Source organism: Megascapheus bottae, chromosome 8 (genome assembly GCF_031878675.1).
Source record: "Megascapheus bottae isolate mThoBot1 chromosome 8, mThoBot2.hap1, whole genome shotgun sequence".
Taxonomy (NCBI): Eukaryota; Metazoa; Chordata; class Mammalia; order Rodentia; family Geomyidae; genus Megascapheus; species Megascapheus bottae.
This window is the reverse complement of record NC_143516.1, coordinates 55,837,962-55,852,353: the sequence shown is the minus strand read 5'-3', so window position 1 is coordinate 55,852,353 and position 14,392 is coordinate 55,837,962. Positions and strand designations below refer to the sequence as shown.

At 36.4% G+C, this 14,392-nt stretch overlaps 1 protein-coding gene across 2 annotated transcripts in view; it reads left to right on the top strand.

Moving 5' to 3' along the window:
• Znf292 (zinc finger protein 292) overlaps positions 1–13,494 on the top strand; it is a 65,827-nt gene extending 52,333 nt beyond the window's left edge. For both annotated transcript variants that reach the window (XM_090338471.1, XM_090338472.1), the window contains 2 exons: positions 234–375; positions 3,880–13,494. In XM_090338471.1, coding sequence (XP_090194597.1) covers positions 234–375; positions 3,880–10,977 — 7,240 coding nt within the window. In that variant the 3' untranslated portion in view covers positions 10,978–13,494. The remainder of the gene's footprint in view (positions 1–233; positions 376–3,879) is intronic.
• Positions 13,495–14,392: the final 898 nt, after the last annotated feature.

Here is a 14,392-nt window from a genome sequence, read left to right as displayed (position 1 = left end):
GCAGTTCAAGTCCCATGACTGGCAAAAAAAAAAAAAAAAGTGCTACTGGGACTGAAAAAGAATAGAGATGAATAAAGTATTTGTTCTTTAGAAATAGTCTGAATCTGTTACCTTGCATTCCACATGTATCATTAGTATCAAAACCAGTTTTCAAATACAATGAAAAGACTGACATATAGTCTATGATTATTATATTATTGCTCCAACTTATCTCTTTACTTTTTGTTTTTAAGGGAACTCACTCTTTTTTGGAGTAAATTACAACAAAGGGTAGAACCATCAATACAAGTGTACCTAGAGAGGTGTCGTCAACTTTCTTTGTTAACAAAGACTGTATATCACATTTTCTTCCTGATTAAAGTTATTAATTCAGAGGTAAGAATAAACATGGTATCTTTTCTTAAGTTAAAATTAATAAAATATTTAAAATTATATTATTTCAATACTACTTCAAGTGATTTTTTTATTGTTTAAGATAGTGATTTTCTTATTAATCCTGTGATACATTTGATCCAGAAAAAATTAAGAATGCAATTGAAAAGGAAGGGCTTGCTATTAACCTTATAGGAAAGTAGTACACAAAATAATAGGATTTCTATTCTTCAGTTTTGTTACTAGGTATTATACTACTTTGAGAATATGGCTATTTAGAAATGTACAAAGTATAAAACAAGTATAAAGCAATATAAAAAATTTCAGGGCCAGGAGCATTGCTAGTGGTAGAGTATTCTCGCATGTTCAAAGCCCTGGGTGTGATTCCTTGATACCACATATACAGAAAAAGCCAAAAGTGGTACTATGCCTCAAGTGGCAGAGCAGCAGTAGCCTTGAGTAAAATGTGTCCAAGGACAGTGCCCAGGTCCTGTTCAAGCCCCAGAACTAACAACAAAAGAAAAAGAAAAAATTTTATTGCTAGCATTATGTATTTGCCAGGTGTTGGTGGCTCATTCCAGTAAGGCTACTAGTAGCTATTCAGGAGACCAAGATCTGAGGAGATTCCTGGTTCAAAGCCCTCATGGGCAGCAAAGTTTGTAAGACTCCTTTCTCCATTAACTACCAGGAAAAGAATAGAAAAGCTGGAAGAGGAGCTGTGGCTCAAGAGGTAGAGTGCTAGTCTTGAGCAAAAAAAGCTCAGGAACAGTGTCTAGGCCCTGAGTTCGAGCTTTAGGTTGGCACATACACACACACATACACACACACACACACACAACCCTTATGCTACGAAATAGCCACAGATGTCTGTAAAATAAAACAGGTAACTTACTTTACAGCTAAGGTTGCAGGAATATTAAGGAAATTTGTAGGTTTTTCTTGATAAAGTTGAAACTATACTAGAACAGAAAATGTAAACTAATGGGTTCTTGGTCTTGCCTAACCTGGTGGAGATTAGGATAGGAAGTAGCTCAGGTTTAAATATTCTCATAACAATAGGAGATAGCTATATGGAGATCAGAGAGAAGTCCTTGGGCCCTCTCATGTTGAAGAGTTAAAGAGAGTTACATCTGAGCCCTTACTATACTATCCTTCACCTTTCCCACCCTATGCACACATGTGCTTGATAAGGCATGTCACAGATGAGAATGTTTGGCTATAAATATTGTGGGGCTCAGATCTATCTTAAAATGGATTAAAATAACCGCTCAAGCTATGTGAAAGCTGTAAGTAGCCAGGTGATCCCACCTCTTTTCCAGTTGTCCTTTTTTCCTGTGTGTGTGTGTGTGTGTGTGTGTGCACGCGCGCGTGCGTGTGTGAGTGCATGTCTATCTGTCTGTGTCTGTGCCTCTGTGTGCTCATGCGTGTCTGACTGTCTGTGTCAGTTTGTGCCTCTGTGTGCTCATGTGTGTTGAACACATTCATACATACAAGCACACATTTGCTTCCTCATACCTAGACCTGGGTGCTGCCTCTGAGATTTTTGTGCTAGAAGCTAATGCTCTACCACTTGAGCCACAACTCCATTTTTGGCTTTTAGCTAATTGGATATAAGAGTCAGTCCCAGGCTGGCTTTGAACTTTAATCCTCAGAATTTCAGTCTCCTAGTAGTTTTAGGATTTACAGAATTGAGCCATTGGCTCCTGGCTTTTAATAGGTTTCCTGCCAGGCACCAGTAACTCAAACTATAATCCTAGCTACTGTAGAGGCTAGAAAGAAAAGACCATGATTCGAGGCCAGCTTGGACAGAAAAGTCTACAAGACTTCACCTGCAAAATAATGGTCAAAAAGCTGGGCTGTAGGTGTGGGCTCAAGTGGTAGCAAGCCATTAGGACAAGAAAGCCAAGTAAAGCTGGGCATTGATGGCTCATACCTGTAATCCTAGGTACTCAGGAGACTGAAATCCAAGGATCATGGTTCAAAGTCAGTCTGGGCAGAAGAATTCACATGTGAATTTTATCTCCAGTTAACCACTCAAAAAGTGGTATTGTGGTTCAAATGGTAGACCACCACCCTTGAGCACAAAGACCACTCAGGGACAGCACCTAGCCCCACAGTCATCAGGGAAAAATAAGGAAAAGAAAAGCCAAGGAAGAATGAGGTCCTGAGTTAAAACCCCAAAGTAAAAATAACAACAATCATAATCGTAGATCATAATTATCGGTCCTATTTTCTGAAAGTTAGGCTTACTAGACAGATGTCCTACTACTTGAGCCATGACTTATAGCCCTTTTTGCTTCATTTTTACATAGGCTCTTGATTTTCCCTGGGACCAGGCTTGGGCTATACTGTTATCTTCCTATCTCTACCTCCCATTTAGTTGGGATTACAGACTTGGACCTGAGAACAAAGGAGGAGTTGTTAACCTTTGAGGAAGGTCTCACTAATGTTCTTGCCTTAAACTGCAATTCTTGTCTTTACTTCCCCCTCTCCCCTCCAATAGCTGAGATTGTAGGCCTGAGACAGAAGCCTGGCCCTCTAAGCTATAGGCTATTCTTTTAGAGTAATATTTTACTTCTCTTTTGGCCTGTGAATACAAACACTCAGTTTTTTGTACTTTTTGTATGTGTGTTTGTTGCTCTTAGGGCTTGAACTCAGGCCTGGGCACTGTCGAGCTTTTTCGCTCAAGTCTAGTGCTCTACCTCTTGAGCTCCCTTTCGGCTTTTGAGGGGTTAATTGTGGATGTTTCATGGACTTTCAGCCTCCTGACTATTTTTTTTTAATTCCCTATTACAAATACTCCAGTTCATGAATGTGACCACATCCTGTAGCTGGCTGGTTTCTTGTAAACTGTTCCCATTTATTCTTAAGAACCCATTTGACCTTTTTATACTGTTCATCTTTCTAGCAACTCCCACCTTCATAACTCATAGCTAATAATAGTTACAGATGTCCATTTAAAAAAAAAAAACAACCTGCTTAACCATAAAGTAGGTACTTTAACACTAACCCCCCCCTTCACACACACACGCATACACACACTAAAAATAAAAAACATTTTGCTATACTTGAAAATTTTCCCATTACTAACCAGTTGGGGAATTTGAGCACTTTCTCAGTTTTCTTACTAAAAGCATTACATTTTGAAAGGATTGTAAGGAAGTGGGCTTAATGATAAAGATGACTTCTATTTATCATTTAGTCATGTATAAGATATTATATTAAATTCTACCAGGTCGTATATACATTTGATCTCACTTAAAGTCAGAAATGTTAAAAAGTTTAAGTGCTATTTTGACTTAAAAGGAATGTTTTATACCTGGGTCTTAACTTGTAGTACTTACGCTTGTGTCTGCTATACTATGTAGTTTATTTTATACAAACACAACCACACACCACAGTATACTTCAGTAAGATTTGAGAAAGAACACCTTGATCTTAAATACCAAATTCCAAAATAACTCTGTTCTAATCAGTTTAGAATAACATTTTTTATTTGTTTTTCAGACTGAAGGGGCTGGTCTTGCTACCTGTATAGAACTATGTGTAAAAGCTCTTCGCTTGGAATCTACAGAAAATACAGAAGTGAAAATATCAATTTGCAAGACCATTTCTTGTTTGTTACCTGATGATTTGGAAGTTAAACGTGCTTGTCAACTGAGCGAATTTTTGATTGAGCCCACAGTAGATGCATATTATGCTGTGGAAATGTTGTATAACCAGCCAGACCAAAAGTATGATGAAGAGAATCTTCCTATACCAAATTCACTGCGCTGTGAGCTCTTACTTGTTCTGAAAACACAATGGCCTTTTGATCCCGAATTCTGGGATTGGAAAACCTTAAAACGACAGTGTCTTGCCCTAATGGGAGAGGAAGCATCCATTGTGTCTTCAATCGATGAATTAAATGATAGTGAAGTATATGAGAAAGTAATAGACTACCAGGAAGAGAATAAAGGAACTTCTGTGAATGGACTTTCTGGTGGAGTTGGTGCTAACTCTGGTTTTTTTAAAGACATTGGTGAAGACAAGCAGAAAAAGAAAGAGATAAAACAATTAAGAGAGAGGGGATTTATATCTGCTAGGTTTAGGAATTGGCAGGCCTACATGCAGTATTGTGTGCTATGTGACAAAGAATTCCTTGGACATCGGATAGTACGGCATGCTCAGAAACATTACAAAGATGGAATTTACAGTTGTCCCATATGTGCAAAGAATTTTAATTCTAAAGAAACTTTTGTCCCTCATGTCACATTGCATGTTAAACAATCTAGTAAAGAGAGACTAGCCGCTATGAAGCCATTAAGAAGATTGGGAAGGCCTCCTAAAATCACAACCACGCATGAGAACCAGAAGACTAATACTGTTACTAAGCAGGAACAGAGGCCTATAAAAAAGAATAGTCTCTATTCAACAGATTTTATAGTATTTAATGACAATGATGGTTCAGATGATGAAAATGATGACAAAGATAAATCTTATGAGCCAGAAGTAATTCCAGTCCAGAAGCCAGTACCTGTTAATGAATTTAATTGCCCTGTAACTTTTTGCAAAAAGGGCTTTAAGTACTTTAAAAATTTAATTGCTCATGTAAAGGGGCATAAAGATAATGAAGATGCCAAGCGCTTTCTTGAAATGCAAAGCAAAAAAGTAATTTGCCAGTACTGTAGACGGCACTTTGTGAGTGTTACTCATCTCAATGATCATTTACAAATGCACTGTGGTAGTAAACCCTACATCTGTATACAGATGAAATGTAAGGCTGGTTTTAATAGTTATGCAGAACTTTTAACCCATCGGAAGGAACATCAAGTCTTTAGAGCAAAGTGCATGTTTCCCAAATGTGGAAGAATTTTTTCAGAAGCTTATTTATTGTATGATCATGAAGCACAACATTATAATACCTACACTTGTAAGTTTACAGGTTGTGGTAAAGTGTATCGTTCTCAGAGTGAATTAGAAAAGCACCTAGATGAACATAATACTCCTGAAAAAGTTCTACCTCTTGAAGATCAACTTAGTTCACCAGGAGAATCCATTCAGCCTTCCAGAGTAAATCAGAGCACAGAAGAGAATAGTGAGAAAGACAAACCAGTGCTTCCTTCAGAAAACATTGAGAACAGTAGACCAGTAGATACAAGTAATGTTTGGGATAAAAGCAAAGCAGAGTCCACTGTCAAACAAGACCACATCTCTGCCTCTGAACTCAGGCAAGCCAATGGACAATTGTCAAATGATTTGGAAAACCCTACTACAACTACTTTGCTTCAAGCTAGTGAAGTAGCTGTGTCCATCAAGGTGTCTCTTAATCAAGGAATAGAGAATAACTTTGGAAAGCAAGAAAACTCAACTGTGGAAGGCAATGGTGAGCCGCTGGTCAGGAATTTATGTACACCAGTTAAAGATACTTGCAATGATCTGTGTCATCCAAGTTTCCAAGAGAGGAAAGAACAGAATTGCTTTCATGAGACCCAGATTGCTCAGAATGCTTTAATAAATTCAGAAACCCTTAAAATAGAAGACCTTAACCCTGAAAACTTAGAAAGACAAGTCAACAGTCTGATGACCTTTTCTGTGCAAAACCAGGCTGGATTTCAAAACAGTTTGCCAACTTCCAAGTTTGAATGCGGAGATAATGTGAAAGCATCATCTAATCTTTATAATTTACCTCTTAAGACATTAGAAAGTATCACATTTGTTCCATCCCAATCCAACCTAAGTAGTCCAGTAGGGACTCCATCAGTGCCTCCAAAAGCTCCAGTTCAGAAATTTAGCTGCCAGGTAGAGGGATGTACTCGAACTTATAACTCTTCACAGAGTATTGGGAAACACATGAAAACAGCACACCCTGACCAGTATGCCGCATTTAAGATGCAGTGCAAAAGTAAAAAAGGCCAAAAGTCAAACAACTTAAATACACCAAATAATGGAAAGTTTGTTTATTTTCTGCCGTCACAGGTGAGCAGCCCTAGTAATGCATTTTTCACATCACAGACCAAAGTCAATGGGAATCCTACCTGTTCCACCCAGCATGCTTCACCTTCCATCTTCCCAGCTCATTTAGCAAATGTGTCAGCTCCATTATTGCCCCCAGTGGAAAGTGTCATGAATCCAAATATTTCTTCTCAGGATAAAAATGAACAAGGTAGTGTGTTATGTTCTCAAATGGAAAATTTGTCTAATACTACCTTGCCAGCACAAATGGAAGATCTAACCAAAACAGTTTTGCCATTGAATATTGACAGTGGCTCAGATCCTTTCCTTCCTTTACCTGCAGAAAGTAGCTCGATGTCTCTCTTCCCTTCACCAGCAGACAGTGGAACTAATTCTGTTTTTTCCCAAGTGGAAAGTAATACAAATCATTATTCATCACAGATTGAAGGAACCACAGATTCCTCCTTTCTAAAGGGGGGCAGTGGTGAAAATGCAGTTTTTCCTGTTTCCAGTGACTTTAGTAATGCCATTGCTCAACAGTCCGTACCTGAGAAAGTAAAACAAGATCGAGGGCGGGGCCCTAATGGGAAGGAAAGAAAACCCAAGCACAACAAAAGGGCTAAATGGCCTGCAATTATCAGAGATGGGAAATTCATCTGTAGCAGGTGTTACAGAGCTTTTACTAACCCCAGGTCATTGGGTGGACACTTATCTAAGAGGTCTTACTGTAAACCACTGGATGGAGCAGAAATTGCTCAAGAACTTTTGCAGAATAATGGACAGCCTTCTCTTCTTGCCAGCATGATTCTTTCCACAAATGCAGTAAATTTGCAGCAGCCTCAACAGTCCACTTTCAGTCCAGAAGCCTGTTTTAAAGATCCATCATTCCTGCAGCTCCTTGCTGCTGAAAGTCGCTCCTCAACCTTTCTACCAAATACATTTCCTCGCGTGAGTAATTTTAATACCAATGTTAGTCAAGAAGGAAGTGAAATTATTAAGCAGGCTTTGGAAACTGCTGGCATTCCCAGTACATTTGAGAGTGCTGAGATGCTTTCTCAGGTTGTGGGAACAAGTTGTGTCTCAGATGCAGCACAAGTAAATGCTACAGTGATGCCAAATCCAGCTGGGCCAACCTTGTTGCCGACTGTATGCCACCCAAACACTCTGCTCAACACCCAGAATAGGATACCAAACTCCAAAGCTTCCACTCTTGAAGAAGGTAGCAGTTTGCCTGTTTTTCCTACAAATGACTTATTACTAAAGACTGCTGAAAATGGTTTGTGCTCTAGTTCATTCGTTAATTCTACTGGGCCATCACAAAACTTTAATAGCAACAGTTCACGTGTTTCAGTGATAAGTGGTCCTCAAAATGCAAGATGCAGTCATTTAAATAAAAAAGGAAACAGTGCATCTAAGAGAAGAAAGAAAGTTGCTCCTCCACTAATTGCTCCTAATGCTTCCCAAAGCTTGGCACCAAGTGAGTTACCAACAGTGGGGTTTATAGCGAAGAGCGCTGAGATCCCTACTACTAACCTTCATTCAAACTGTGAACCTCAGGTTTTGGTGGAAAATATAACACAAAAATTAAATAATGTTGACAATCAGTTTGTGACTGATGTAAAAGAGAATTTCAAAACAAACCTTGAGGCCCAAACGGCATTAGCTCCTTTAACATTAAAAACTGAAAATGGTGATTCTCAAATGATGGCTTTGAATTCATGCACAGCAGTGAATTCTGATTTACAGATTTCCGAAGATAATGTTATACAGAACTTTGAAAAAACTCTTGAAATTATTAAAACTGCTATGAATTCTCAAATACTTGAGGTAAAAAGTGGATCTCAGGGTGTTGGTGAACCATCACAGAATGCTGTGAATTACAGCATTCCACTTCCTTCAGTACACCCTGTACAAGATAACAAATTACCTGATTCTTCTCAATTTTCCTCTTTCCTAAGTGTCATGCCAACAAAAAGTAACATTCCACAGTCTGAAATATTGCATAAAGAAGATCAGATACAGGAAATTTTAGAAGGCTTACAAAAACTGAAATTAGAGAATGATCTATCCACTCCAACAACCCAGTGTATGCTAGTAAATGCATCAGTGACACTGCCTCCTCCCACTAAGCCAATTCCAAATGTCACAGTTGTTCAGCCAGCTTCTGAAATGATACACATTCAGTTTGGTGATAGAGTTAATAAACCTTTTGTGTGTCAAAACCAAGGCTGTAACTACAGTGCTATGACAAAAGATGCATTATTTAAGCACTATGGTAAAATCCATCAATACACTCCAGAGATGATTCTTGAAATTAAGAAGAATCAGTTGAAATTTGCTCCATTTAAATGTGTGGTACCTACATGTACAAAAACATTTACAAGAAATTCTAATCTCCGGGCACACTGTCAGTTGGTACATCATTTCACAACAGAAGAAATGGTAAAGTTAAAAATAAAAAGGCCTTATGGAAGGAAATCTCAGAGTGAAAACTTGTTGACCTCACGAGTTATACAAGTAAATAAACAGCCAGCTATAACAGAGGAAAATAAAAGGGAATTCCAGCCTGCTTTAGAATTGGGATCAGAGGCAGAAAATGCCCTCACTAATGTTGCATTGATCCCAGAAAAACAGCTTACAGAAAAAAAAAGTCCTGACAAAACAGAAATTCCTTCACAATTAATTACAGTTGTATCTGAACCATTTAATCCCAATTCTCTCACAAACATACAAACCAAAGTCCGGAAAATTAGAAAGCATAGGAAAGAAAAGGAAGAGAAAAAACGCAAGAAGCCAACATCCCAGTCTCTCGAACTTCCAACCAGATATAGTCCGTACAGACCTTACCGTTGTGTTCACCAGGGATGCTTCGCTGCCTTTACAATACAACAAAACTTGATCCTTCATTACCAGGCCGTGCACAAATCAGATCTTCCTGCATTCTCTGCAGAGGTTGAAGAGGAAAGTGAAGCTTTTAAAGAAAGTGAAGAAACTGAAACTAAAATCATGAAAGAATTTCGGTGTCAGGTTAGTGATTGTTCTCGAATTTTCCAAGCAATCACTGGCCTGATACAACACTATATGAAACTTCATGAAATGACTCCTGAGGAAATTGAAAGTATGACTGCCTCTGTTGATGTTGGCAAATTTCCATGTGACCAGTTAGAGTGTAAGTCTTCATTTACAACCTATTTGAACTATGTTATTCATCTTGAGGCAGACCATGGAATTGGATCAAGGACAAGTAAAACAGAGGATGATGGCATATACAAATGTGACTGTGAAGGCTGTGACAGGATATATGCAACGCGATCTAATCTCCTCCGACACATTTTTAATAAACATAATGACAAACATAAAGCTCATTTGATTCGGCCAAGAAAACTAACAACTGGTCAGGAAAATATCTCAAGCAAGGCAAACCAAGAAAAATCAAAGCCAAAACATCGGGGAACGAAACACAACAGATCAGGAAAGGAAGGAATCAAAATGCCTAAGACCAAGCGAAAGAAAAAAATTAATTTAGAAAGCAAGAATGCAAAGATTGTGCAGATTGAGGAAAATAAACCCTATTCTCTGAAACGTGGAAAACATGTGTATTCCATAAAAGCCCGAAATGATGCCTTGTCTGAGTGTACAAGCAGATTTGTAACCCAGTATCCATGTATGATAAAGGGATGTACTTCAGTTGTTACAAGTGAGAGCAATATAATTAGACATTATAAATGCCATAAACTATCTAAGGCATTTACATCACAACACCGCAATCTTCTTATTGTCTTCAAAAAGTGTGACAACTCTCAAGTGAAGGAAGCTTCTGAACAAGAAAGTGATAACAGCGATGTGAAAGCTTCTGACACATGTGTGTCAGAGACCAGCGACAGCTCAAAAACAACCACAGTTTCACAGAAGGAATTTGAAAATAGTGAAAAAGATGAAGTGGATGAGCTGACAGAATTATTTATTACAAAGTTAATCAATGAAGATAGCACAAGTGTGGAGGCACCAGCTAATACCTCTTCAAGTATAAATAATGATTTTCAGGAAAAGAATCCCTGCCAACCAGAAAGACAGAAGGCAGGTAATCTGAAAAGAGTTAATAAAGAAAAAACCATTCCACAAACTAAAAAAAGGAAAGTTGAGAAAACAGAACCAGAACTTACAGTTGAGTTAGGCAACATAAGGAAAGAGGAAGACACTGCTGTTGGGATCCAGACCACTGAGGAGCATCCTGCATCTTTTGACTGGAGTTCATTTAAACCCATGGGATTTGAGGTATCATTCCTGAAATTTCTTGAAGAGTCTGCAGTAAAGCAGAAGAAAAATGCTGACAAAGACAATCCACATAGTGGAAATAAAAGAACCTCTCATTCAAATTCAAGGAGAAACACTGATAAGACTGCTATGACTAGTGGAAATCATGTATGTTCTTGTAAAGAAAGTGAAATCTTTGTACATTTTGCCAATCCCTCTCAGCTTCAGTGCAGTGATAATGTAAAAATTGTTTTGGACAAGACTCTAAAAGATTACACTGAACTTGTCCTAAAGCAGCTTCAGGAAATGAAACCTACCGTCAGTCTGCAAAAACTTGAAGTTCATTCAAATGACTTAGATATGTCTGTCATGAAAGAAATCTGTGTGGGTAAAGCCACAGGCAGAGGGCAGTACTGATAACTAATGTACCATATGTCATTTATAGTTTTATTTTAAGTAGGAAGCCATTGAGCATGCTGTAATTGTGAAAGGTTTTTTTTTTAAATTTTTTTGTTGATATGATTTAATCTGCCCCTTTCCCAAAGAAAAACTGAAAAAAAAGAAAAAAAAAAACCATGACATTTGTCATGTAGTACTTTTTTTTTTATCCCTATGGGACTTGAGGAACAGAATGAATGCTTTAGTCATTGTAAATATTTGAGTTAAGCCTCAGATTTCTATCTATGCCCCTTTTCCTGATAAACTAGCCAGAATTCTGTGTGATTGGTATGTTTCACCATGTCACTGCTCATGTATAACAGTAATCTTTATTTGTAGATACCTTTTTTTGTATATATTTATTATTGTAAATCATTTGCTGCCACCAGCAGTCTGTAAGTCTAAACTATTAAATGAGACATTTATATTTGGAATTTTAATTTTTAACTAAGTGATCAAGTTTTTAAAACTTTTATTGTTTTAAATTAACTTTTTTGAACTAAAAATAGAAACTGCCATAGTTCATTGATTTTTACATGAAACATATATCTTCGAGATGATCTTAAGGTTGTTTCACAAAGTAGGCATATTATAACAACACTTTGTCCTGTTTTGTAAATTTGCCATCCAGAATTTTTGGGTGGCATGTGAAATTAAGCACTCTTTAGTAGTTTCTTAGCTACAATTTCATTTTTTCTTCATTACTTCTAATTGGACATAGTTATTATGAGTCCATGAAATCTAATAGAAATGTGAGTAAAGGATTTCCTACATCGAAGATTTTAAACATTGGTATTTTAACAACAAAATCCCTTTGTGAATGTGATAGAAACTAGTAGTGTGGAGCAGTGTAAATATTTGAGATGGTGATTTGTGAAGTAGCCCAGTATTGCCTTAAATAAAATCACATTTCATTTCTTGTTTTATACATGTGAACTCTTAAGGTTCTCCCCCCTCCATTTTCTGAGATTCATAGATTGGTGTATAGCTTTAAACTGTATAAACTTTTGTGGAAAGAATTTTTTAAACATTTTTACAAATCTTGAAATTGGTATCATCTAAGTGAGCCCATCTTGTGTTTATAAAATACAAGAATCCTTAACATTTATAGTTACATGAAACACTTTCTATAAGGAAGTTGGATGTTTTGATTTTACTGTTTATAGATGTTAGATTGTACAGATTTGTCTGTATTTTCTCAGCATATCTAATGATACATTTTTTTTCATTAGATCAGTCTTCAAAAACAGTATTAGTTGTAATTGATTATTTTGATTATTCACTATATAGTTCTAGTTTAGTTTTATTCACCTTATTTATATTGTGGATTTATGCCCAGAAGTAGAAGTTATTTTAGCAAAATTGAGGATCTTCATTTAATATCCAACTAAAATTAATACTAGAAACAAAAGAAACATCCTTTGAATATTTACTTTTTGTTTATCAGAAATAGCAGCATTACTGTTTTACATTGTGTTATGAACAGATACATTCACAATATTATTAGCCTGAGATATTAATGATATTGTGATGATACAAAAAAAATATGTATATTCCCTGTGCAGCATCAGATTTACAGAACAAATTGAAGCACTTAACTGAAATTGCTGGTATTCTGAATAAATAAGCATGGTCAAGGTGTGAACTTTTCTTTTGGAAAATATTTTTTAGTATTATAGTTTTATTTTTAAGGCATCATGGTTATGTTGAATAGTAGGGCTCACCTACTTAGGGTTTATTTTCAGTATGCATAAAACTGGACACATTTAAGGCTCCTACACTTCAGTAGGTTCACTGTTAATTTAAAAAAGGTTTCTTAATGTGTAATTAATATATGCCTTCTTTAAACAGTTACCAAATTTTAATATTAAAAATTTTTTGGCCAGTCCTGGGGCTCGAATTTGGGCCTGGGCACTGTCCTTGGACCTCCTCAAGGCTAGTGCTCTACCACATGAGCCACAGTACCACTTCCAGCTTTTTTTGTGTATGTATATGGTGCCAAGGAATTGAATCCGGGGTTTCACAAAAGCTCTCTACCACTAGGCCATACTCCAGGCCCTAATACTAATTTTTAACAGTTGAGAATGTTTTCATTAAGTTTTCTTGGGAGTTGACCTCACCTTTAAAGGTAGGCAGTTAACAAAACAAAAACAAGTAGATTTACTTCTAATTATTGTTTGATGAGTCACTGTTATGTGAAAATACCAATATATTGGAGCCTTTCTTTTCCTTTCTTATTAACTGAAGAAAATTGACCACTAGACATTCCTATAAATGTCCTCCTCTCATATTTTAGAGAGTTTACACGGAGTGCTGGGGTTTTTGTTGTTTTAATATTCTGGGTACTATGTGCTCAAAATAATTATGGAAATGTGGCTTTTTTAGTGTGAAATAGAAAAATCTAGTATAAAACAATGAGCTTACAGGATAGCATGTTGGTAAAATTTGAGATGAAATGTAATGCCTAAGTATTAAAACATCCTAAATTGTTTTTCATAGTATAGTCTTTGAAATGTCTTTTTCCCACAACCTCACCTCAACTTGCTCAAGCTTTTGACATTAAAAAAAAATTTTCCCCTCTTTAACACTTAGAGAATATTAACATTACAGCTCAGAATTGTCGTGGTTACATCATTATGTTAATGTTTAAGTTTTGTCAGTGTTTAATTCATTAAGGTTTAATTGTTTTAAAAGGCCAGATAGATAAAGATTTTAAATGAGAAAAGGGGGTTGAATGTATTTAAGTTGAGTAATTTAACCGGGTGCTAATTTTAGAGAGATAATTGACTTTATATAAAGGATGAAGATTGGATGAATAAAATTAGCAAAGAAACTTGAAAAATAGTCATTGCAACAAAACAAGCAGATGGAAGCAGAGTCTGCTGTAAATGGAGTTGGAAAAGAAACTGTTTATAGGAGATGCTAGAAAGTAATACATTATGAAGTAGCTTTTCTCAGAACTTTTTATATCAGGGCCATGAAAATGAGTTATAATTAAAATTTTCTAAATTGTGTGTTATAATAGCTCCCTCTTAAAAAAAATCTAGTGTCCATTAGCATATTGAAGATTGAAAAGTTCTATAAAGAAAGCATGCCAATAGTTTCAGCAGAAATTTTCTAGGCTAAATTGAATACATTTGTTCTTTTTTGAAGTTAATGATTATATCACACTGAATTACTACTCTAAAGAACAAACTAAGAAATGCTGATCTAAAATGATTTGTCATTTATTTGTGTACCAGGTCACTGTATCAGCTATATATAAAGGGTGATTCGTCTCATCTCTTTATACAAAGTAATTCTTGTACTGTATTGACTCTTAATATCATCTTATATCCAAAAGTAGTTGTTGGATGTCAGCTAAATGTAGCCAGTCATTTATGCAGGTAAGTTC